Below are 27669 nucleotides of genomic sequence, written 5' to 3'. Positions count from 1 at the left end.
TTCCGTATTTAAACAGAAGTATTGTCTTGTTGTTGGTAACTAAATAAAAATGCCAAATCCCCAGCGGCGTGAACTACTGATTGTCGGGTTATAAAAATGGTATTATATCGGGTAAAAGGAGTGAGTTTTGTAAAAAAAGGAATTGAATAAAATTCATTCCGTAATTAAACTGAAGTATTGTCTTGTTGTTGTTGTTTGTAACTAAATAAAAATGCCAAATCCCAGCGAGAACTACCGATTGCCGGGGTGTAATTAATGGTAGTATGTCAGGTAATAGAGAAGTGAATTTTATTGTAAAAGAATCAGATTAAAATTCATTCCGGAATTAAAGTATTATATGTTCTTGTTGTTGTTAGTAACTAAACAAAACTGTCAAATCCCAGCGTGAACTACCGATTATCGGGGTATAATTAAATGGTAGTATATCAGGTAAGAGAAAAGAAGTTTTTGTGAAAGAATCTGAATAAAATTAATTCCGGAATTAAACAGAAGTATTGCCTTGTTGTTGTTGTTTGTAACTAAATAAAAACTGCCAAATCCCAGCGTGAACTACCGATTGCAGGGTATATAAGTAAAGGAAATTGTATCAGACCTTATTACTGTTCAATAAGGTAATAAAATGAAAATTGTGCATCTATTAGGGTTGATGTGGATCATTCCGGAATTAAATGATTACGAAGATTGTATATGATCCACTGGTATTACACATGGAAGTGCATTTTAAGGTTTTCTATGACAAAATTATTCCAGAGTGTTGAAATGATATCAAGCGTAATTAAAATAAATATGTCTCCTGTTTTTAAAAATTAAAAAATTAAAAACTGAACAACCTTTGTACGGGTATATATATGGTATGCAGTTAGTACTTTTCGTTTGTTGAATTTAATTTTTTAAATAGTAAAATATAAAATTTTATAAAATGATACAGTTTAAATGTAAAAATATTTAAATCAGTAATGTTTTATGTTAAATTTTGAAAATAAATGAAACATGAAATAACAGACGATGAAATTATATATTTACGAATTATCTGTTAAATAAATGTATAAATCAGGTAAAAAAATGTTTTTAAAAAGAACTGAGAATATAAATATTCCGATTTAAACAGAAGTTGTAGATTTTGTTTTGTTTTGCATTTTAAATAAAAATTACAAATAAATGAATTATTGTCCAAAAATAGCGGTTGGTATAATTATTAATTAAAAATTAACTACCAATTTGTTTACACACAGAAGATAATTGAATTGATTACCTTGTAAAATAAAATAAATTTAGAATATGAACAAAATCATAGTAATGTATTAAAACCGTAATAGAATCATAGTTTATAGTATAAATGTGATTTGGATGATTTTAGTTTAAATATAACATCTTAAACACCATCATATTATTTTAGAATCATTTAATATAATGAAAATTGAAAAATATTTAAATATTAATGTTAGCATGTAAAAATTTTAATTGTGTATAGCTAATGAACAATACCTTGTAATACCACCTTTACCCCCGGTAGTAGGTGTCCGACTGGTATATACAAAATACAAGGACACAATCTTAACTTGACAAAACACAGCGGGTATGTTAAGAATAATCCCTGTGTTCGTCTTGGATATAACTTTCCTACAATACCAAACATTTTTGATATTACTTTCTACAATACAAGCAATTTTTGATATTACTTTCTACAATACAAGAATTTTTCTAAGAATTTTAAAGATATATTTATAATATGAATCTGCTATAAAATGCTTCTCTTCCGAGATTGGGAGGAATTTTCAGTCGATAAAGCGCCGTTTCAAACCAGACCTACAACGAAGACAAAGCCTGCAGATACCTTTAGCAGATAATTCAATGGATACTCAGTATGTGTGATGTTTTTTCTAATATACACAACCTGTCACACCTACCGGTCTGAGGTAATCGGTACATATTTAGGGTTAGGGTTTTGATTGATTGATTGATCATATTTAGGGTGAGATGTGATCTAATTATTACTCGGGAGAGGGGTAATTACCGTTGGTAACCATGACAACCTGCAATAGAATGTAAAGGTAATTATATAATTATGGTGATCCGTGTGACCTGACAGAGAAAGCAGTCTATATACACACAGAATATTGTTTCAAAAGTAATCTTACATCGCCGACTATATTAAAGATCAATCAACCCTCCATTCGTCTTGTATTTATCTTGCCACATTCTCCTCTTTTTTTGACTAGGTCAATGTTAATAATGACCAATTGAATTGCGTTATATACAATAATATAAATAACCGTTGTAATCTATTCTTCTATCCATCAGTTGTCATTTTGGCCCCGGCGTCATCGCTATATACCACGGGACCTCTACACTCTGGAAATAAAAAGAAAACAATAGATGTAAAAACAAACATGTAGACGAACACGTTGGGTAGTGTTATTTCGGACTGAAGAAGGCCCTATAGTGCCAGAATATATATTCCATAGAAAAGATTTTTGATTTTACTTTGAATTTATTTTGGCCTTTTATTTCGGATTATTAATATACTAGCTTTATACCGTTTTTCCTCATTATGAAAAAAGAAAACAAAATAATATGAAATGTTAAATTAACATGACTGGTTAATTTCTTATCGTAAAGCCAGCAATACATTATGTATTCTGTTAAGTATCCAACGATAAAGCAGCTTGGTAAAATCACATAGTATTTTTCTTATCATATTCGTAAAAATTACGTTATATTACAATAGTAAAGTTATGTTACGACGAGTTGTAAAGTAAATTACGACTTTTTCTTCAAGCCTGGCCCGGAGGCTATATTTCTTCACCGGGAGGTGTGAAGACTCCTGCTGTGCAGAGTGCGACCATGCCTCGCTGGCACAGCTACTTTACCTGTGTCCGGCCGGCTAACTGGTCGGTCAACGTCCCAATATTCTTACTGTGGGCATTTCTTGTTTATTTGTTTATAATCAATCAAAAAGGCATTTTTTCAGAAATATCGAGAAGTTCAAGTCGCATAATATATATTTCGACTTCATGTCCAGCAAGTTTTCGTTTCAACAAACTTAACGTAAATATGATTGATTTTCAGTAAAACGTTCATCTGTTTCATTTAAAATATTAATTTCACACAAGACGATACATACATCATGAGATATAGTACCAAACAGGTAGCAGTTTGTCCTAATTTAAAAAAAAAAGTGTGTATAACCAGACACATACATTATTTATTTTATCTACGTCTCTGTTATATTATGTCTACGTCTCTGTAATAACTCACGGGGAAAATCACAACCATTGTAAACTAAATCACAACCAGTGTTTAACTAAGCAATAAGTACCGTGCCGCTGGCATAACGTTACGAAGACATTGAGGGATCACTCATACTGATAGCAAGGGACAGCCCACCTGTGCGTTGCTTGGGACAGCCACAGGTTACGCTAATTGAGTGATTGATCCTTGTCATCTGCCTAACTCTCAGGTATAGTGCCCACGAGCAATTATTTTCTGATTCTTTTGCAAAAAACTTCTTTTCTCTAACATGTTCTACTTACCATTACAAATGTATACCCCGGCAAACGGTAGTTTACACGCTGGGTTTTGGCATGTTTTACCTTATTTACAAACATCTAACTAGACAATACTTACAATTTTTAATTTCGAACATGAAATTTTATTCAGATTCTTTTACTAAAAACTTCACTTCTCTTACTTGATATTACTGACTATTTCTTATACCACGGTATTACGGTAGTTCACGCATGGATTTGGCAGTTTTATTTTTATTTAGTTACAAACAACAACAACAAGACAATACTTCAGTTTAATTACGGAATGAATTTTATTTCAAATCCTTTTACAAAAAACTTCACCCCTTTTACCCCGAATATACTACCATTTCTTATAACCCGACAATCAGTAGTTCACGCTGGGATTTGGCATTTTTATTTAGTTACCAAACAACAAGACAATACTTCTGTTTAAATTTCGGAATGAATATTATTCAGATCCTTTCACAAAAACTTCTTTTCTCTTTCCTGATATACTGACCATTAATTATACCCCGGCAATCGGTAGTTCACGCTGGGATTTAGTAGTTTTACTTAATTTACAAACAACAACACAATACTTCTGTTTAATTCCGGAATTAATTTTATTCAGATTCTTTTCCAAAAACTTCACTTCTCTTACCTGATATACTACCATTAATTATACCCCGGCAATCGGTAGTTCACGCTGGGATTCAGTAGTTTTACTTATTTTACAAACAACAACACAATACTTCTGTTTAATTCCGGAAAGAATTTTATTCAGATCCTTTTACAAAAACTTCACTTCTCTTACCTGATATACTACCATTTCTTATACCACGACAATCGGGTAGTTCTCGCTGGGATTTGGCAGTTTTATTTTAGTTAAAAACAACAACAACAAGACAATACTTCTGTTTGAATACAGAATGAATTTTATTCAGATCCTTTCACACAAAAACTTCACTTCTCTTACCTTATATACTACCATTAATTATACTCCGGCAATCGGTAGTTCACGCTGGGATTTGGCAGTTTTTATTTAGTTACCAACAACAAGAACAATACTTCTGTTTAAATACGGAATGAATTTTATTCAGATCCTTTCACAAAAACTTCTTTTCTCTTTACCTGATATACTACCATTAATTATACCCCGGCAAATCGGTAGTTCACGCTGGGAATTGGACAGTTTTGTTTAGTTACAAACAACAACAAGACAATTTTTATATTAAATTACGGAATTAATTTTATTCAGATTTTTTTCCAAAAAACTTCACTTCTCTTACCTGATTATACTACCATTTCTTATATCCCGACAATCGGTAGTTCAAGCTGGGATTTGGCATTTTTTTTTAGTTACAAACAACAGCAAGACAATACTTCTGTTTAAATACGGAATGAATTTTATTCAGATCCTTTCACAAAAACTTCACTTCTCTTACCTAATATACTACCATTAATTATACCCCGGCAATCGGTAGTTCACGCTGGGATTTGGCAGTTTATTTACAAACAACACAATACATCCGTTTAAATTCCGGAAAGAATTTTATTCAGATCCGTTTACAAAACCTTCACTTCTCTTACCTGATATACTACCATTAATTATACCCCGGCAATCGGTAGTTCACGCTGGGATTTGACAGTTTTGTTTAGTTACAAACAACAACAAGACAATTTTTATATTACATTCCGGAATTAATTTTATTCAGATTCTTTTCCAAAAACTTCACTTCTCTTACCTGATATACTACCATTTCTTATATCCCGACAATCGGTAGTTCACGTTCGGATTTGGCATTTTTATTTAGTTACAAACAACAGCAAGACAATACTTCTGTTTAATACGGAATGAATTTTATTCAGATCCTTTCACAAAAACTTCACTTCTCTTACCTGATATACTACCATTAATTATACCCCGGCAATCGGTAGTTCACGCTGGGATTTTGGCAGTTTATTTACAAACAACAACACAATACATCCGTTTAATTCCGGAAAGAATTTTATTCAGATCCGTTTACAAAAACTTCACTTCTCTTACCTGATATTCTACCATTAGTTATACCCCGGCAATCGGTAGTTCAAGCTGGGATTTGACAGTTTTTATTTTGTTACAAACAACAACAAGACAATACTTCTGTTTAATTACGGAATGAATTTTATTCAGATCCTTTTACAAAAACTTCACTCCTTTTACCTGATATATTTCCATGATTTATGCCCCGGATATCGGTAGTTCACACTGGGATTTGGCAGTTTTATTTATTTACAAACAACAACAACAAGACAATGCTTCAGTTTTTCGGAATGAATTTTATTCAGATTACGTTACAAAAACTTCACTTCTCTTACCTGATTAAATACAGTACCATTACTTATACCCTGCAACCGGTAGGTCACACTGGAATTTTGCAATTGTAATGGAAAAAAAAACAATAGCAAGACAACATATCTGTTTCAGAATGATTTAATTTGAGATTAATTTAACAAGCTTCACTCCATTCACCTGACATACTACCATGACAGATTGATGTCTCGGTAACCGGTAGCTCATGCTGGGACCTGGCACTTGGCCAGTTCTGGCTAGCTGAAACACAGGTAAGCCGTGCGCTCAGCCGTGACCGACCCTGGCAGGGGGGCCAGTACCTAATCGACGGTGACTGCTGGCAGGGAGCCAATATCTTCAGCGACAACTCTGAATTTTAGATGACATTTGTCTGAATTTTAGATTACATTTGTCTGAATTTTAGGCGACTTATCTGAATTTAAAAAAACGTGTCTGAATCTTCAGAATTTGTCTGAATATAGATAAAAACTAGTCTGATTCCACAAGGAAAGTCTCAGGATAAACAGTTCGTCTGATATTTTTGGCCAACGAAACCTCACTTGTCCTTTGTTGATGTGTTTTGACATGAAGAAAAGGAATAATTCATTCTCATTGTGTCCTCGCCTTCCTTCACCTGAGAAACGTATCAGTCTCCGTCATACTTGCTTGTCACAAACAACCCTAAACTTACATTTTCTTACCATATCTAGTCTGAAACAAATTGCTACAAATGAAACCAAGTTCACTCAAATTAAGGTTTACGTACAAAAGTACAGATCCGTTACCAAATATGACAGGTACGTTACCAAATAAACAGATACGTTATTTCATGTTTATATATCACATTACCGTATGATTAGTATAACAAACATTTTAACAATATCTGGCTATAGAATGTATTTGAATTAGTCGATGTAACACTATTTTTATTAGTTTTACACTAAACATTAGAGTTAACGGTACATCTTTCATCAAACAGATACATGATCTTTTATACCAGATACGTTACTATTTTGATATGTGATTTATACATTTAACAATTAATTATATACCTAATAGCTTAATCAATACAGCTAACTAGTGTTAGAAATCACGTGATCATTATCAGAAATGTATATATATGTTACTATGTACAGGTATATACTAAAGGAAAGTAAAGGTTTTTCTTATTTCGAGTTTCCCAACACTGGCAACACAACGAATCTTCCCGCTTGTAAACTATTGACAAACTCTCGGACACTTGCCACGTGGTTAAGCTAATTTCGAATGTTTTATGACAAGCGTGAGAATTTCTGTCGATATGGGTATTTTTTCCATAACGTATCTGTCGGTAACGTACTGACCGACACTAATCCCTCTCATCATTTAAATGACACAGTGTGACTTGTCGACCAAACCACAAACATTGTAACACTTAGTATTATATACTTTTCAAACTGTGATGTGAATTTATCTCTGTGGGAAAGTGGCATCTTAGGTAATCAAGTACATAGTAGTAACGTATCTGTTGATGTCGTTGCGTAACATGTATATTTTCAAGATTAGATCGCACCTGTCCATTTAATTGTTAATGGATGTGTCCTTGTCATAAAGGTTAAAGTTAGTATACATATATTAAAGTTCATTATCACGAAAAAAAACGTGGACATTTGATAATACATTAATTGTGCACATGATTTTATTTGTTTGTAACGTATCTGCCAGCATAGTTTGTGACAATGATAAAATGAGTTATATAAAAAAATATCTAAGCATTTTGTGTGCCAATACTTGTCTATTCTCATTGCGTATGCTAATATCTATGATATGATAGAAAAAAATGTAACATTTACCCATTTCCTTAGTCACCGTTGATTTATGAAATACATTATAGCTTAAGAGGACAGTCGAAATTCGTCACGAGAGCCATATTTAATGTGATGATGAGAAAAATCTTAATTGGTCAGAGGAACCACACTTGATTATTTTCGAAGATCAATCAATATATTTTACGTGTGAAACAAACATGATATACAAACATTATTTTTTAAGTCCCGATATTGATAGAGGACACTTAATAATGGAATTTGTACATTTAGTGGAGAATGAACGATATACCTATTGTAAAGCCACAGAAATTAAACCTTACCATTTACAATACAACACTTAATCATCATCACTTTCTTAACTATTTAAAGTCCTACTACCATTGCGAAGCAAAAGTTTCTTAAAAACAATTATAATAATATCATACGAAAATGTATATTAAAATTAAATGGCCTAAGAGGACGTACGTTATAATACCAACCAAATGTAAGATTCTCTGCGTAAACTATATGTACACAGTAAAAATTTGTTTCACTGTTTTGCTGTCTAGCGCAGTAATTAATTAACTGGTGCACGGTAATGAGGACGATGGCTAGAAACATAAAACGACCCGCGTTATGAAAATTAGCATTTAATTTATTTAAATCAAATTGTTAAAGATGCTCCACCGCTGACAAATGGTATTTTTTGACTATCAAAAACAGCAGCAGACGATTTAGTATTTTTCTTCAGTTACAAAAGTTACTTACTTTACACCATTACCACCATTGAAAAATTAGAGCTTCTAATTTTACTTCAAGTTAAAAATATGAAAAATAATTAATTGCATCCCGAAAAAATTCCGTGGCACTATATCCTATATGGAATGTAGTACTGATTGCGCATGCACCAAATGCAAAAAAAATTATTTTATAATATTTTTTGTGTTAAAGGGACAATTCAGTCTAAGAGAACATTAAAATTTGTACATATATTAGAAAAAATCCAGTTCTAATGGAAATTAGATCAGTCGGTTTTACTGTGATATGCCAGAAAAGCCCATGGTGGTGAAATGCGTGTGAAATGTGGAAACTCGCTCGCTGTCCGCCATTCTAATTGTGGTCAAACATCTTGTATGCCGAACCCTGTCCCTTGCTCGTAGAGTAATGCTACTTTTGTCTAGAACTGCTCGAATACCTCTGACAGTAGTGTGTTTACCTTATTAGGTGAATTATCTTGCCTAAAAATCATTTTATCACCTCAAACGTGGCTATGTAGTTCATTTGCTTAACGTGCGTGACTTTGGCTTGGATATGGGTACAGCGTACATCTTGTACCTGCTTAATCGTGTTGATCAACGATTTGTAATTACAATGGTATCCATTAAAATACTAAACATTGACGTGGAATTTGTCAATAATTTATGTCATATGTTTCATAAGAAATGTAGAACAATACATTTATGCCATATTTTGCTTCTTGGTTATGTAAAAGAATTAGCCAGTATTAGCCTGAGTGAATTGTCCCTTTAAATGACATATATATACACGATTAAACACAGATTATTGTTCAAATGATGAATATCATTTATGCTCCGTCGGCGATGGAGCATCTTTAATCTTAGGGTATTTTAAGATTGACCATCATTTTATTAGATAAGATTTTTAAGGATGAAAATGTTTAATCAGACCATTTTAGAGATTTCAGATTCATGAACTCATTTTGTCTATTTTGATTTGAATTTTCAGAACAATTTCTGCTGTAATGGAGCATAATTTGGATGTGAAATATCCAGTTATCATTTGAATATTCAACAGAACACACTCAAACTGCAACAGGTAAGAAAGAGCTTTAATTAATGCTTACAAACACCTGTTATTGAAGAAGGTTCAAGGCTTATGAAAAATATTTCAATATGTGAGGTTTGTACTTTCACATAATTTGTATTTCAAAAAATGAGAGTCTAAGACCCGGGCCCCCTCATCTCTGTATACATGTGATAAATGTCTACATCTTTGTGTGGTCATACCTGTATACAGGTGATAAATGTCTACATCTTTGTGTGGTCATACCTGTATACAGGTGATAAATGTCTACATCTTTGTGTGGTCATACCTGTATACAGGTGATAAATGTCTACATCTTTGTGTGGTCATACCTGTATACAGGTGATAAATGTCTACATCTTTGTGAGGTCATACCTGTATACAGGTGATAAATGTCTACATCTTTGTGAGGTCATACCTGTATACAGGTGATAAATGTCTACATCTTTGTGTGGTCATACCTGTATACAGGTTATAAATGTCTACATCTTTGTGTGGTCATACCTGTATACAGGTTATAAATGTCTACATCTTTGTGAGGTCATATCTGTATACAGGTGATAAATGTCTACATCTTTGTGTGGTCATACCTGAATACAGGTGATAAATGTGTATATCTTTGTGAGGTCATACCTGTATACAGGTGATAAATGTCTACATCTTTGTGAGGTCATATCTGTATACAGGTGATAAATGTCTACATCTTTGTGTGGTCATACCTGTATACAGGTGATAAATGTCTACATCTTTGTGTGGTCATACCTGTATACAGGTAATAAATGTCTACATCATTGTGTGATGTCATACCTGTATACAGGTTATAATGTCTACATCTTTGTGTGGTCATACCTGTATACAGGTGATAAATGTCTACATCTTTGTGTGGTCATACCTGAATACAGGTGATAAATGTGTACATCTTTGTGAGGTCATACCTGTATACAGGTGATAAATGTCTACATCTTTGTGAGGTCATACCTGTATACAGGTGATAAATGTCTACATCTTTGTGTGGTCATACCTGTATACAGGTGATAAATGTCTACATCTTTGTGTGGTCATACCTGTATACAGGTAATAAATGTCTACATCATTGTGATGTCATACCTGTATACAGGTTATAATGTCTACATCTTTGTGTGGTCATACCTGCATACAGGTGATAAATGTCTACATCTTTGTGTGGTCATACCTGTATACAGGTTATAATGTCTACATCTTTGTGAGGTCATACCTGTATACAGGTGATAAATGTCTACATCTTTGTGTGGTCATACCTGAATGCAGGTGATAAATGTGAACATCTTTGTGAGGTCATACCTGTATACAGGTGATAAATGTCTACATCTTTGTGTGGTCATACCTGTATACAGGTGATAAAGGTCTACATCTTTGTGTGGTCATACCTGAATATAGGTGTTAAATGTCTACATCTTCGTAGGGCTGAAACGATTAGTAATTTTTGTATTCGATTAATCGGTCACATGTAATCGATTACTAATCGATTAATCGTTTGAATTGAAGGCAACTATATTGTTTCACTACTGACTACTGAAAACGTCCGCCATGTTTTGTTATCAACTAATAATAACACCTACCGTATAATATGACAGAGGACATGCCTTATATAATATAAGCCTACCAACAAATAAGAATAGATTTATTGACAAAACAAACGTATTTTATCCCAAATAAGCTCTGAATTCCGTTCCTGTATTGTCTTCCGTAACATCGTTTAAATCAAGTCTGCTAACCCGCTGTTTTGACGTGACCTTCACACGTACGACTAATCAACCAAATCCGGATCGCCACGGAGCGACATGACCAAATTTTCGTCAATGAACTTTTTTATTTCCGTGATCAAAAAAATAAAATAAATCAACAACTCTTATATTCAATTAGAATATGAACAAAAACATTCTTTTTATATGATAAACACATGCAATAGTAAAATTTAAATGTTCAAGATTACTGCTCCTTCCGCTCCCGAGCATCCCGGCGGCGATTAGGCCTCCGTGACGTAACAACATGGAGTCGATCGCCAGTGAAAATTGGCGAACAGCGTGATGCAAGCTTTCTCATGACATCCACTTTTTCATTGATTAATGACTTTAACTTCCACAGAGATATAATTTAACAAGTATTTCTCACATCATATATGCTTTGTTGAGTTCAAAACATGTACATAAAGAGATGAAACTCCAGTAGAAATGGCTTACTCAGAAATCCATGATCTGTCAACGTGTTTAGTCAGCTTACAATGCACTGGCTATGCATGTTACGATTAACGATTAATAAAATCTTTAATCGATTATCAGCGATTAGCTTCATTAATCTAATCGCCTCCGATTATTCGACTAATCGTTTCAGCCCTACATCTTTGTGAGGTCATACCTGTATACAGGTAATAAATGTCTACATCTTTGTGTGGTCATACCTGTTTACAGGTGATAAATGTGTACAACTTTGTGTCGTCATACCTGTATACAGGTGATAAATGTCTACATCTTTGTGTGGTCATACCTGTATACAGGTGATAAATGTCTACATCTCTGTGTGGTCATACCTGTATACAGGTGATAAATGTCTACGTCTTTGTGTGATCATACCTGTATAGAGGTGATAGATGTCTACATCTTTGTGTGGTCATACCTGTATACAGGTGATAGATGTCTACATCTTTGTGAGGTCATACCTGTATACAGGTGATAAATGTCTACATCTTTGTGTGGTCATACCTGTATACAGGTGATAAATGTCTACATCTTTGTGTGGTCATACCTGAATACAGGTGATAAATGTGTACATCTTTGTGAGGTCATATCTGTATACAGGTGATAAATGTCTACATCTTTGTGTGGTCATACCTGTATACAGGTGATAAATGTCTACATCTTTGTGTGGTCATACCTGTATACAGGTGATAAATGTCTACATCTTTGTGTGGTCATACCTGTATACAGGTGATAAATGTGTACATCTTTGTGAGGTCATACCTGTATACAGGTAATAAATGTGTACATCTTTGTGTGGTCATACCTGTATACAGGTGATGTCTACATGTTTGTGTGGTCATATCTGTACATAGGTGATAGATGTCTATATGTTTGTGTGGTCATACCTGTATACAGGTCATAAATGTCTACATCGTTGTGTGGTCAAACATTTCGTGGAGTCTTTAAACTTTTTTTTTCATGCCTAATTTAACAGGAGAGTTTATATTAAAGAGCTTAAAGTAAACAAACGTTTGTTTGTTTATGCTAACACAGGATCAACACTTCCTCAGATATAACTTAAAGCCATCAATCACACACAATGATAATTCCAGTACACTTAAAAAATTAACTTTGAAAAGAAAATTTATTCTTGTAAAAGTACAAAATTTAGAATTTTTCGTGACAACCTAATGAAAAATTTTGAAGAATATGACAGGTATATGTGATGTGTGGTTCATGTAAATATTGAATTTAGACTATTGAATAACACTTTAGTGATACAGCCGTTAGTAAATCCCTTGTGGTTGTTAATCAGCGCCAGTTTGTTAGTTCAACCTCAGGTATGGTAGGGGCTTATCACATCTTTTGTGGCACCTGTTGTTGATTTCAGTGTGGAACAGGTACTAGTATTTATAACTGGATTTGTCATTCTCGTGGATTAATTAATGAAAACAAGGTTAGTACTGACGAATTGTCTTGTAATTTAACTTTATTGTTCTTCTCATCATCAGATGGTGGGCTATTCAAATCGCTTTTTGTCCGTGGTCCGTCCGTCCTTCCGTCCGTTCCTTCCGTCCGTCCGTCCGTTAACAATTCTTGTTATCGCTATTTCTCAGAAAGCACTGAAGGGATCTTTCTCAAATTTCATATGTAGGTTCCCCTAGGGCCCTAGTTGTGCATATTGCATTTTGGGACCAATCGGTTAACAAGATGGCCGCCAGGCAGCCATCTTGGATTTTGATACTTAAAGTTTGTTATCGCTATTTCTCAGAAAGTACTGAAGAGATCTTTCTCAAATTTCATATGTAGGTTCCCCTAGGGCCCTAGTTGTGCATATTGCATTTTGGGACCAATCGGTTAACAAGATGGCCGCCAGGCAGCCATCTTGGATTTTGATACTTAAAGTTTGTTATCGCTATTTCTCAGAAAGTACTGAAGGGATCTTTCTCAAATTTCATATGTAGGTTCCCCTAGGGCCCTAGTTGTGCATATTGCATTTTGGGACCAATCGGTTAACAAGATGGCCGCCAGGCAGCCATCTTGGATTTTAATACTTAAAGTTTGTTATCGCTATTTCTCAGAAAGTACTGAAGGGATCTTTCTCAAATTTCATATGTAGGTTCCCCTAGGGCCCTAGTTGTGCATATTGCATTTTGGGACCAATCGGTTAACAAGATGGCCGCCAGGCAGCCATCTTGGATTTTGATACTTAAAGTTTGTTATCGCTATTTCTCAGAAAGTACTGAAGGGATCTTTCTCAAATTTCATATGTAGGTTCCCCTAGGGCCCTAGTTGTGCATAATGCGTTTTTGGATCGATCGGTCAACAAAATGGCCACCAGGCAGCCATCTTGGATTTTGATAGTTAAAGATTAATATCGCTATTTCTCACAAAGTACTGAAGGGATCTTTCTCATATTTCATATGTAGGTTTCCCTAGGGCTCTTGTTGTGCATAATGCGTTTTTGGATCGATCGGTCAACAAAATGGCCGCCAGGCTGCCATCTTGGAATTTGATAGTTAAAGTTTGTTATTCGCTATTTCTCACAAAGTACTGAAGGGATCTTTCTCATATTTCATATGTAGGTTTCCCTAGGGCTCTTGTTGTGCATAATGCGTTTTTGGATCGATCGGTCAACAAAAATGGCCGCCAGGCTGCCATCTTGGAATTTGATAGTTAAAGTTTGTTATCACTATTTCTCAGAAAGTATTGAATGAATCTGTCTCAAATTTCATATATAGGTTCCTCTATGGCCCTAGTTGTGCATATTTCGATTTGGGACCGATCGATTTACAAGATGGCCGCCAAGGAGCCATCTTGGATTTTGATAGTTGAAGTTTGTTACTGCTATTTCTCAGAAAGTACTGAAGCGATCTGTCTCAAATTTTATATGTAGTATGTTTGCAAAAGTTTGAAAAGCAGAGAAAAGATCCCTCTTTCCATTGTCAGACATAGATCATTCTTTGGTGGGCGCCAAGATCCCTCTGGGATCTCTTGTTGTTCTTCTCATCAATTCTGTTGAAGGAATACTTCTGAAATTTATAATGCTGGCAGCTGTCATTACACACTTCTCCCCTTCCCATTCTAGATTACCTCTTCTGAAAATTTCTCTGGAGAAAGAGACAGCTAGCATAGCCTATTTTTCCTAAGACAAAAATAACTAGCGTGGATGGAGAAGGCCAGGAAGAATAGGCTATCAGTAAGCCATGCATTTTCTTTCAATTGGAAATAAATCACTTATAGCCAATTGTATTTGAATTTCAGAGAGAAGTAGAAATGGCTTTTACACTCTCCGTCTGCATTACTCTAAACGAAATGACAGAAAACTTAGCTACACTGTCAAAATTACAATGAAACTTAATTACTAAAACCAAACAGCTTTAATTTGTTGCATCATCAGAAATTTCGTTCCCTTGAAGGAGGTTTTGATTTGGGAAAGTCAATCTTCCCGGTTACATTTTCAACTTGAAGTACATGTACAGCATGTATACAGTGTAGCAGGTGTCCAAAACATCAAAAAATCAGCTGATTCCATGAACATTTATACTAACAATAGATGATCATGTAGGGCTTTTCAGGTTTATCAAACTTTCAATGTCCTGTGTATAAAGTTCCTATTGTGTGAGTTATAAAGTTTTTGATAAATCCCTTTTTAATGGAAAACTTTATCGATCTCATGTAACTTCGTTTACATCTGGTCCCCATTACTTTGACAGCCTGGCTTGAAAATGAAAGTTTTTATTTACTACACGTAGATAACTGCCACACTATATTAGATAACTGCCACACTATATTTGAGGAAAGTTGAAGCTGTGATCAGGGACATTTAAAGTATGGATTGGCCTTCAATGCTGAACAATAATTATAGATAGTTACCTGTCTATACTGCATTATCTATTACTATAAACTGCGGCTGTCCCGACATATTACCACAAGCCCTATAAACTGCAGCTGTCCCGACATTTTACCACAAGCCCCCCACCTCTGGGTTTGAGTTCGAATCCCATGTGGGGCAGTTGCCAGGTACTGACCACTGGTCGGTGGTTTTTCTCTGGGAACTCCGGCTTTCTTCCACAAACAAACCTGGCACATCCTTAAATGACCCTGGCTGTTAAACAATGTTAAACAATTAAAACCAACTTTCTTTATGAAATTCTTTTAAAAATGAATATCAAAATGAATTTGGAGTTCTCGATTATCATGGCATTGGTCCCTACAGATTTATTTTCAGATTAAGTACAGGTTTTTTTTCTGTTATCTTGGCCCTATGTCATCTTTGTATACAGACCTAGGAGACTTGCACAGCTGTATCCTGTATAATGTCTGACATTGAGAAGAGTTTTTGAACCGATCCGAGATATTCCCCACCCAGCTTTATTCGAGATGGTTATAATAGTATTACATGCCGGTCGGACACACAACACCTGGAAAAATCTTCACTACCTGTAACGAGATTTTATTGATATCCAGGTGAAAATCAATGTACTTATGTCGCAAATAACACAGGTCACACATGTAAGGTACATTCTTAAGTAGATGCTACATAAACATATGTATAATATGTACATTGTATGTATGCCAAGAGCAAGCTATATATTATAATGTGAAAAGCCAGGCCTGATCAAACCCACGACCCCAGACTTACTGGACCACCGCTCTCCCATCTGGGCTAAAGATAATTTGACCCTCTAGCATGAAGCTAGAAGATCAACAATATATTCCGTCTTTGTATATTACGGAGTTACCTCCCTTATGGGTAGGGTTCAATTGTGATGTCATTATTTTATGAGCAAAACTCACGTCGTTTTCACGACGTCACAATCAATACCTTCCTTAACATGCAAATATAGAATAATTCACAAAACAGGGCGAGAGAATGGCTGAAACTTGCCTGAAATGATCCTGACAAGGTCATGACAAAGTGTTGTTATTTCCGGGTCGATCCGACATCCAAGATGGCAGCCAGAGCCGCCATCTTTAAACACATTTTGAACTTCTTCTCAAATTCTACCGGTGCAATTTGGCTGAAACTTGCCTGAAATGATCCTGACATGATCTCAACAATGTGTTGTTACATCTTGGGTTGATCCCATAGCAAGATGGCCACCATGACACCTATCTGATCAGTTTCCTATTTGACTGCTGCCAAGGTAGTCAGATGACCGTTTTACGGCCATTGGGCCCCTTATTTTGTATTTTAATTTGATTCATAAAAACTGCATGTGGAACAGAAATTTTGGAGGGCAGCGTAGTGTTAAATATTATTTCATATTATATTTTGTTGGTTTCTCCTATAATCACAAGGTATACCTAATATAAACTTGATATCAAGAAATAAACATATCTTTTGTTGGCTCGACCTTTCCATGTTATTTACTTGCGATAGAATCAGAATTGATATTAAGAATCCAACTCATTGTTTGTTGGCTTGGCCTTTCCATATTGTTTACCTGCGGTAGAGTTAGAATTGATATTAAGAATCCAACACATCATTTATTAGTTCTGCCTTTCCGTGTTATTAACCTGTGGTAGAGTTAGAATTGATATTAAGAATTCAACACATGTTTTGTTGGTATGGCCTTTCCACATGGTGGTACCTCTGATGAAGTTTATATTAAGTATTCATGATAAGATTGATTCTGTGACGTGACAGGCGAGTGAGCCCAGATGTTCCTGTTCCTTCTAGGCATGAGTGAGGTACGGGCAAAGGTACGGGCAGGTAAAACAGACTGAAGCAGACCAATCGTAGACCAAAATTACCTTTAATTTTACACAGAGCTACACAGGCTTTAAAAAAGATTATTGGTCTTAAATGTTATACTTATAAAACCATTGACCACAGCTGACCAATCTAGACTGGCCTATAATGTTACATAGAGTTACACAGGCTTTAAAAAAGAATACTGGCCTAAAATGTTATACTTATATAATCATGCATAGACCACAGCAGACCAATCGTAAACCAAAATATTGTCAAATTTGTGTCATTTTCCTTAGTATTTATGGATTTTTATATATTCATATGAAAATAACTCACGTACATGCATCATACATGCATTTTGTATACCTGTATTTTATCCCTGAACAGCATACAATGTTATGTGGTCTAAAATGATTTTCTTGTAAGCATAGACGACATCTGACCAATTGAGACCTGACCTTAAATGTCACATAGAGATACTTAGATTCTTAATGCAGGTTATTGGCTTAAAATGTTACCATCAATCACTTTCCTGTGATTTCCAGACTTAAAAAACTGTAATCATAAATATCATTCATTTATTTGTGAAAAATGGCAGTGAGCCAGTGGTGGAGCTGTTCTGACTGGTCAATTTTAAAACGGTGCAATGAGGAAGTTTTCTGAACTTCGACTGATAAGATTTCCCTCCACATTGATTGTGTACGTACAACAACGTACATCTGAAACGTTTTTAAAACCCTGGGCCTCACATCGAGGTGCTGGAATCGCAGTGTCCTTCTGTCCATCCACAATTGGTTTCCAGATTGTTTTCAAAATGCACGATAAAATTAACCATGGAGGATTTTAATATATTCTCACAATTAGCAGGAGTTATATTGAAACTGATGAGGGAACAATATTTTCATGACATTTATAGCCTGTGCTATGTAAAATACAAGTAATGCTATTTTAACAATTAACCTTGACAACATCTATCAGGAGTAGAAGATATACCACCTGACTTTCAGAAATATATCTTAACGTTTTTTTACCTGTATGACTTATTTATGATTTGGCAGTGCTCGGAACATTATATATATATATAGCTACCTGTAAAACGCATTTCTTCACATGACCAATAGCAGTTAAGTACCAGCTAGGAGCTGAGCAGATATTTCAACATTTCCATATTTGCATTTCTCTTATCATGACAAATTCATCCATGAAATATTCCGGTTCCCTTAAGTGGATTTGATATTCTGTACATGGTGAGGTTACGGAATATACCTGCAGATTCCGTGCTGTTGTACAGGTATTGCTTACTGTATTGATTAACAGTGTAGTTGGGCAAGCCGCCACTTCACGGACAGGATGCATAAATACTAACAGGCGTACAGTCATTTGATGAGTTTGATTTACGTAAGATTCCTACAGAAACATTAACTTATATTGGTCTGGTAATAAGAAGTGATCATACAGGATTTTAAACTACAGAATACTGACCACAGTGTGTGAAAGAATGTATAGATAACGGAGTCTATACTGTGTAGATATCGCAACAGATTTATACTCTTATACCAGAAACACTTGTTCAAGGGATATAAGATTCAATTCCGAAGTTTTCTATTTACGGGATTATGTGTTTTGGTTATCAATCATGCCTGTGTGAGTTGTGTGAATTCATTCATCTGCAGAATTTTTAATAACAAGTGCGTCGTTTCGACATCTGAGAGATTTTTACCGTCCGTGATGTTTTGACATTTGAAGGATATATATTCTGCTGCATTTTGACATCAGAGGGATTTATATTTCTGCTTTGTTTTAATTAACATTTCAGGAATTTATTTTTACACTTGAGAGATTTATATTTCTTCTTCATTTTGACATTAGAGGGATTTATCTGTTATGTTTTGACATTTGAGATAGTTATATATCATGTGTGGAAGATGAATTTTAGTAGTTGCGGAAGAAATATACATTAATATTGAAATCTGACGAAATTCATCAAGGATGAAAACTAAAGTGAAAGGTAAATCATTTACATCTTTTATAATGTATGGTTGTAGTATAAACAGGCTTCTGAAAAAGGCCCCTGAAATTCTATAATGAATTGTTCCAGCTTTAGTTCTGGAAGATTTCAAATCTGTCTTCAGAGGTGAATGAGTTAATTTCTAATGCTGTTCTAATTTACAACCAAACCAAAAAAAAAAAAAAATGAAAAAAAATATACTGTCATTGTATAATCAGTTTAGTGTGAAGGTTAAAAGCCATTTAATATCTTTAAAAAATGTTGAGAAAAGATTTTGCATTCATGCATAATTTTAATTATACCAAAGATAATTGCCTTGCCTATCTCTATCTTGTTCCTGTTTCTTTATGTCATCAATAATTTTATACTTTAGTTCTTACATATACTATGAATGACATTTTGATTAAACCCTGCAATCCCGCTATAATTTAAAATCCTACATTAATGTAGAAAGTTCAAAATTAAAAGATCTGACAAAACTCTTCTGAGAGAAATCTTGGTTGCCATGGTTATAGATGGGGTCTACATTGTAACTGTATAGTATAGTATACATCAACCAGACATTATAACTGAGAGCTCAGCAAGGGCTTGTGATATTCTATCTGTAGATAGATATTCAATATGTCCCATTAAAATTGATGGATACCCCCTTCCCCCACACTTATCGAGATGGAATCCCCTCCATAAGTACCTAACATTCCCGACTCACACCTGCTGTCTATAGATTTTCACTGTCAATTCTCACTTCCTGAATTCTCTGTAGATACCACCAATACCCTTTCTGTTCGTATTTCACCATCATTAAAAAGTACCTAAAGTCTCCTTTCTTTTGGAATGACAGAATCCTAATTCTTAGTTTGGTGTGATTGGTTGAATATTGTCCAATTAACAGCAGGTTCATTAAAGGATATGCCAAGTTTTTAGGTAGAGAAAAGCTGTAGTACACAGAGAAAAATCACCAACCAGATTGAGTATAGTTGGCACCCGAGTCAAATTGCTGATGTTCACCATATAAATTTAGGTCTTTGATGATGTTTGCCATGCAAAAGTAGGTCATATTGATGATGTTGATGCAGTATAAACCGTAAGTCAAATTGATATTGAATACAAATGTAGGTCAATTTGATATTCTTCAAACAAATACAGGTCAAATTGATATTCTCCATACAAATGTAGGTCAAATTGATGTTCTCCATGCAAATGTAGGTTAAAAAGATGTTTTCCATGCAAATGTAGGTCAATTGATGTTTTCCATACAAATGTATAGGTCAATAGATGTTTTCCATACAAATGTATAGGTCAATTGATGTTTTACATACAAATGTTTGTCAAATTGATGACCTTTGCAATATAAATTTGGATAAAATTTAGGTTCAATCTCAAATCAGAGAAGAATTCCAGTAAGTAAAAGGGAATTTAATTGACTTTCTTATTGAATTACTCAAATAAATAACTTCTGAGATTTTGTAATAAATCTAAGTTTTTGTCCATGATCCTCTGCCAATGATACTACAGATGTGTCCATTGTCCTAGACATATAAGACCACCCATGGTATTAAATATTTATACAATCTTCTTTATTAGATATATATGATAATTCACTTTATATACAACACAATGTGTACAGTGAACCATGAATATCGATGACTGAAGTCATAATACGATTGCATATGTTATACGTTTGGCAGTATATTGAATCTGATGTGATGCCATTAGTATATAAGTAGCCATATAAGTTGTGTAGATGAGCTTACGTTAATATACTATTAGATGTTTAACTCTATAAAGTCATATATATATATACATTGGGAGGTGACTGTGCCTTTCAATTCTGTCCTCATAGACTAACATCAATACACTTCCACAAGTAATTTAAATTTAGATAAGGTTGCATTCAACTGAAATGGAATTGGAAAGTGTGTTATTGATTCTAATCAATCGTAGATATGTATAGTTGCATCAGTAAACATGTATGGGGTCTGAGGAATCAATATACACATGAGACGACTTTAATACCTTGGACATGATCATGATAGGCCTGTGTGTTAGCCTCCTTCTATTTGATGATAAAGTCTATAAACAGTTGTAAATCTGACAAATCACGTTCAATGAATAAATCATCGAGGGAAAGTTCCCTTTGTTGGTTAACATCAATGATTGAATTCTTACTAGGATAATCTATAAACTTACGGACATTTAGGGACAGCAATTTTAATATAGGATTTACCTTATTGTGTAATGTCATGTAATATATTGCTCAATAACTTCCCCTGTTGTCAACCTGAGGCTTATATTGCTAAGCGTTTACCTAAGTAATTGAGACATTATAACGATACACTAATAAACCAGGCTCTGACTTCTCGAAGCAAAAATGTAGACTTAAGTCAAAACTTTACTTTATTTTTCTAGAAATTGGGGCCTCCATGGTCTTCATTTACCAATTTTATAATCTTCGCATGTGATAAAATTTTGTGGTCTTTAAAAAACCCATCTGAGAGTGTTTTCCCCTTGAATGTATATGTTTACGTAACGTGATTGTGTAACTTACTGGAGAGTTGTAATCAAATGTGTTGGTGAATTGATCCTTATATAATACAAAGAAATATCTACACTTACTCAATTTTTGGTGTGTTAAAGTTTAGTTTGTGAACTTTTTATTTTTTTCGGAGGATACTTATCAGTATAAAAATTCGTGAAATTTTTAACTGGTGAAAATATCTGGCATTATATTGTATCAAAATTTAATGTAGGTATATAGCTGTTACGAAGTTTGAAAAATTTTAAATGCTAAAGAAAATTGTTTTGATTTTGTCCTTGACAGGTCCGCTGGCTCGTGAGATGCTGCGTTTGTATGACACCTTCAGTAGTGTCATCAAATTTACCGAACTTCCCGACCCGTCGGAGACATGGGAGTTACAGGATCTGGTAGGGGAAGGCACCTACGGAGTGGTCCATTCTGCCAGAAACAAACAAACAGGTTAGTCACAGCTAAAGTAGGGATGCCCTTGTTCACAAACAAACAGGTCAGTCACATTAAAAGAAGGGATGTCATGAATTGGTTTATAGCCAAACAGGTCAGTCGCATCAAAGGTAGGGAGGCCATTCTGTATGGTTCATAGCCAAACAGGTCATACTCCTTAAAGGTAAGGGGACCATACTGTATTCTGTATGACCATTTTGTATGGTTCACAAATAAGCATATCATGCTCATCAATGGTAGAGAGGTCATACACATGTATTCTGTATGACCTTTCTGTGTTGTTTATACAACAAAAATCATGGCCATACATTTATTCCACATAACCTTTCTGTATGGTTCTCAAATAAAATGACTTAGTCTCCTTAAAAGTAGTAAAGCCATACATTTATTATGTATGACTATGATTTTATTTGTTTCACAAATAAAGCATATCATTCTCATACATTTATTATACCCCCTGCATAGAATTTTAGGAGGGGTTATACTGAAATCGAGTTGTCTGTCCGTCTGTCTGCAGACACAACTTTGTTCGGCGAACTCCTTTTAAAATAACTTGACAGAATTTGATAACTCTGACATAAAGGGAAGTTGAGAAAACTATGTAGTGTTCGGTTCAGCAGTATGTGTCCTTTATGAATGGAATTATTAATAAATTTGTGCAGCGGGGGGTATTAGTCGTCCACTCTGGCCACAGTTCTAGTTCCATATAACCTCTCTGTATGGTTTTCAAATAAAATGGCCTAGTCTCTTTAAAAGTAGGGAGGCCAAACATGTAAATTTCTGTATGACCATTGTGTTTTTCACATAACAGCATATCAGTCTCGTGTATTCTGTACGAATGATTGATTTGTATTATATCAAATAAAGAGAGGACATTCACTTTATAATGTATAAATTAATCTTGTGAGATTTGTTAGGACTGAACAGCGAACATGTACCTTGGTTTTGTCCTGAGAAAGAATTCTGCATCACACTTATATGTTAATTATTGATTATTTTGACATGTAATTAATCAATTTCTTATTCTTCATCCGACTTGAGAGGTATAGCTGGCACCAACTAGACTTAACATCTGTTCTGATCCAGGAAAAGGCCCAAGGGGCCAGAAATCTGTTAGCGTTTTTTAAAGCCAAATTACATTTACACCGTGAAATAATTCTATAGACATAATATTCATTAAATGTAATGGAAAATTGTATTGTCCCAGTATTTGTACAGTGATGTGAGGCATCCACTTCATTAAGTTAGAAAAACCGAGGAAATTCTATAACAATATGTATGATTCACAGTAGCTAGTAGTTTTCTGTGAAACCAGATTATTTCTCCTTTAGGTAAACTCAGCGATAGATGATTTTTATGGCTGCATTGTCTTGATTGAATTAGAGGTTACTAGGTTGAGGGAATTGTGTATACATAATAAAAGATTGGTTGATATATTTACTCTGATTTGATTGGTTAATATTTACTGTGATTAGAGTTCCATTAGATTTTCTGAGAGTAAATAATCCGACTGAATACAATCTGTACATGAAAACAGCCTATATAGAGGTCTAAACGACTTTTGCCTGTTATTAAATATCGGGCAATATTTGTTTTACGGATACTTTGTATTATCCGTACAATAAGAAATTCTCACAGCGAATATGTAACTAGGTTTTCTGAATCACTCTTTCATACATTAAATACAGTCATTGGACAGCAGTGGTTAAGGAGTCTGACATTCTACCACTAGCCCTCGATCCACTTCTGGGTCATGGTGGCCGAGTGGTTAAGGTGTCTGACATTCTACTACTAGCCCTCCATCCACTTCTGGGTCATGGTGGCCGAGTGGTTAAGGTGTCTGACATTTCACCACTAGCCCTCCACCTCTGAGTCATGGTGGCTGAGTGGTTAATGTGTCTGACATTCTACCACTAGTCCTCCACCTCTGGGTCACAGTGGCTGATTGGTTAAAGTGTCTGACATTTAACCACTAGCCCTTCACCTCTGGGTCATGGTGGCTGAGTGGTTAAGGTGTCTGACATTCTACCACTAGCCCTTCACCTCTGGGTCATTGTGGCTGAGTGGTTAAGGTGTCTGACATTCTACCACTAGCTCTCGATCCACCTCTGGGTCATGATGGCTGAGCGGTTAAGATGTTTGACATATTCTACCTCTAGCCCGCCACCTCTGATTTATGGTAGCTAAGTGGTTAAGGTGTCTGTCATTCTACCACTAGCGCTCTTGTAACCTATGGGTCACAATGGCAGAGTAATTAAGGTGTCTGACATCTACCACTAGCCCTCCATCTCTGGGTGATGGTGGCGATGGTAGCTGAATAGTTAAGGTGTCTGACATTCTACCACTAGCCCTCCATCTCTGGGTGATGGTGGCGATGGTAGCTGAATAGTTAAGGTGTCTGACATTCTACCACTAGTCCGATCCTCCACCTCTGGGTCATGGTGGCTGAGTGGTTAAGGTGTCTGACATTCTACCACTAGTCATTCCACCTCTGGGTCATGGTGGCTGAGTGTGGTTAAGGTGTCTGACATTCTACCACTAGTCATTCACCTCTGGGTGATGGTGGCTGAGTGGTTAAGGTGTCTGACATTCTACCACTAGCCCTCCACCTCTGGGTCATGGTGGCCGAGTGGATAAGGTGTCTGACATTCTACCACTAGTCCTCCACCTCTGGGTTATGGTGGCTGAGTGGTTAAGGTGTCTGACATTCTACCACTAGCCCTCCACCTCTGGGTCATGGTGGCTGAGTGCATGGTTAAGGTGTCTGACATTCTTCCACTAGTCATTCACCTCTGGGTCATGGTGGCTGAGTGGTTAAGGTGTCTGACATTCTACCACTAGCCCTCCACCTCTGGGTCATGGTGGCCGAGTGGATAAGGTGTCTGACATTCTACCACTAGCCCTCCACCTCTGGGTTATGGTGGCTGAGTGGTTAAGGTGTCTGACATTCTACCACTAGTCCGATCCTCCACCTCTGGGTCATGGTGGCTGAGTGCATGGTTAAGGTGTCTGACATTCTACCACTAGTCATTCACCTCTGGGTTATGGTGGCTGAGTGGTTAAGGTGTCTGACATTCTACCACTAGCCCTCCACCTCTGGGTTATGGTGGCTGAGTGGTTAAGGTGTCTGACATTCTACCACTAGCCCTCCACTTCTGGGTTATGGTGGCTGAGTGGTTAAGGTGTCTGACATTCTACCACTAGTCCTCCACCTAAGGGCTACTGTGGCCTAGTGGTAATACTGTGTCTGACATTCTACTGCTAGATTTTCACCACCTCAGTATTTTGTGTTTAAAGTTTATAATTAAAGTCAGGTGTTTGCTCCAGTTTTCACCTCCAAAAACCTGATATATTCCTAAATTACCTTTGCTGTTATTATACATAGGATTCCTATTTTACAGGTGAGATTGTAGCTGTGAAGATCTTAGAAGCCATCCATGAGCTGATCGAGGAGATCGAGGAGGAATATGTTATCCTCCGTGACCTTGGGAATCACCCCAACATGCCACAGTTCCATGGGCTGTACCTTCATCAGTCTGAGTTCAGGGGCGAGGACCAGCTTTGGATGGCCATGGAGGTGATTATACTGTCTAATTTACATCTGATAAATATTCATGACTCATTTTACTTCATGAATATTTATGCTGCTCTAAATATTTTGAAAGTTTATTTATTACTTGAACATTATGATAAAGTACAATAATGACAATGTAATGTATTAGTTTACAATGAAAGTTCACTACAAAATGTGCATACTATTACAAATTTAAAAGTCTTTATTTCCAAATCTTGGGCTACAGAGTCCCTGTCAAAATAACACGCCTTAGCTTACTCTTCAGGTCACCATCTAAATTGTTTCAACAAAGGCTAAGATAAACATGTTGTGAATGTAACATTACAATAGATAATTATGATATGCATGTGGTATCATTATATGAATATTCATGAGGTTCATAATTGATGAATATTCATGATTACAGCTATGTGGGCGGGGTTCTGTGACACATCTGGTGAGAGAACTGATGAAACAGGAGTCGGGTATGGAGGAGAAACTCATTGCTCACATTCTCAGCGAAACATTAAAGGTTCTCACTCATCTACACAAACATCACATCATTCATCGCGACATCAAAGGTCACAACATCCTCATCACAGACCGAGGGCAGGTCAAATTAATAGACTTTGGTAAGTATAATTACTAATTACCTTTCTTTGTACTTTCTACTTTGCATAATTTTTGCATATTTTGGATGAATTACCTGGTATATAAGTTACTGTCCATAGCAACTAGAACACTAGCTGTTATTGAAATTTTAGCAGGGATTTCATGAATAATTGAAAAACAATTAATTGATTGGTTCACACTAGCTGATACCATTGGAAAATCTACATCATGATATTGTCAAAATTTTTCTAAAATTGAAAATCTGGTTCAAAGTTTATATATAAGATTATATGGCTGATAAATGCAGTGTTCCCGCAAGAAATATAAATGTGTACATAATTTATGCAAAAAAATAGAAAACGAAAAAAAAAATGCACATTAAAATCACTTTTGATATCAAATATGTTGATGCAACATGCAGCATATGAAACATGCATGAAAATAAAATATGCTTTCAGAAATTTTAATTAAGTTCAGTCAAACAATTCTATAATGAATTGCTTTCTAAAAATTCACTGATACATAATCCTAAAGTCACTACTTAAGACGCACATATTCGACACTCGAGTGACCTAATCGAACGCAGCCTAAATGGGTGAATGGATTAAAATGTTCATCCCTGATTAACATCTGTTTAATTAACAGTTAATTATGATGTATTTTTACAGGGGTGTCTACAAGACTGAAGACCACCAATGACCGTCGTCGGACGTCAGTTGGGACTCCGTATTGGATGGCTCCTGAGGTGAGTCTCCAAGGGGTCAAGGCCCTCTGAGGGTCATTGGGGTAAAGGGTCAAAGGTTACAATGATAAATTTACTATTTCTAAAAAAAAATTGACACAGAACTAAAATGTATCTCTCAAACGGTTACATTTATGTATTTCAAAAAGGTTACAATGATGAACTAAATGTATTTCAAAAAGGTTACGATGATGACATAAATGTATTTCATAAAGGTTACAATTATGAACTACTGTATTCGACCTAATAAGCGCCCAGGGCATTTAAAAAAATTGAAAAAAAATGAAAAGGTGTAATAAGACGAAATTATTGCAAATCTAGACAGTTTTTTGTAGTTTTGGTCTTTATTTATGCGTGGACAATTGAAATCGAGGCCTCAAAAAGGGGGAGGGCGCTTATAGGGAC

At 35.3% G+C, this 27669-nt stretch overlaps 1 protein-coding gene across 3 annotated transcripts in view; it reads left to right on the top strand.

Annotated features, from left to right (window-relative positions):
* The first annotated feature begins 9371 nt into the window (after positions 1–9371).
* The window catches only part of LOC138310495 (myosin-IIIb-like), a 55315-nt gene continuing 37017 nt past the window's right edge, over positions 9372–27669 (top strand). The window contains exons 1-5 of one of the 3 annotated variants that reach the window (XM_069251737.1): positions 9372–9464; positions 22199–22354; positions 25759–25934; positions 26338–26542; positions 27191–27267. In XM_069251737.1, the coding sequence (XP_069107838.1) occupies positions 22216–22354; positions 25759–25934; positions 26338–26542; positions 27191–27267 (597 nt within the window). In that variant the 5' untranslated portion in view covers positions 9372–9464; positions 22199–22215. Of the gene's footprint in view, positions 9465–18562; positions 19378–22198; positions 22355–25758; positions 25935–26337; positions 26543–27190; positions 27268–27669 lie in introns of those variants that run through there. The other 2 variants (XM_069251735.1, XM_069251736.1) reach the window with 2 other exon arrangements.

The sequence above is a fragment of the Argopecten irradians genome, chromosome 16, assembly GCF_041381155.1.
Source record: "Argopecten irradians isolate NY chromosome 16, Ai_NY, whole genome shotgun sequence".
In the NCBI taxonomy this organism is placed as follows: domain Eukaryota; kingdom Metazoa; phylum Mollusca; class Bivalvia; order Pectinida; family Pectinidae; genus Argopecten; species Argopecten irradians.
This window is presented reverse-complemented; position numbering and strand designations above follow the sequence as displayed.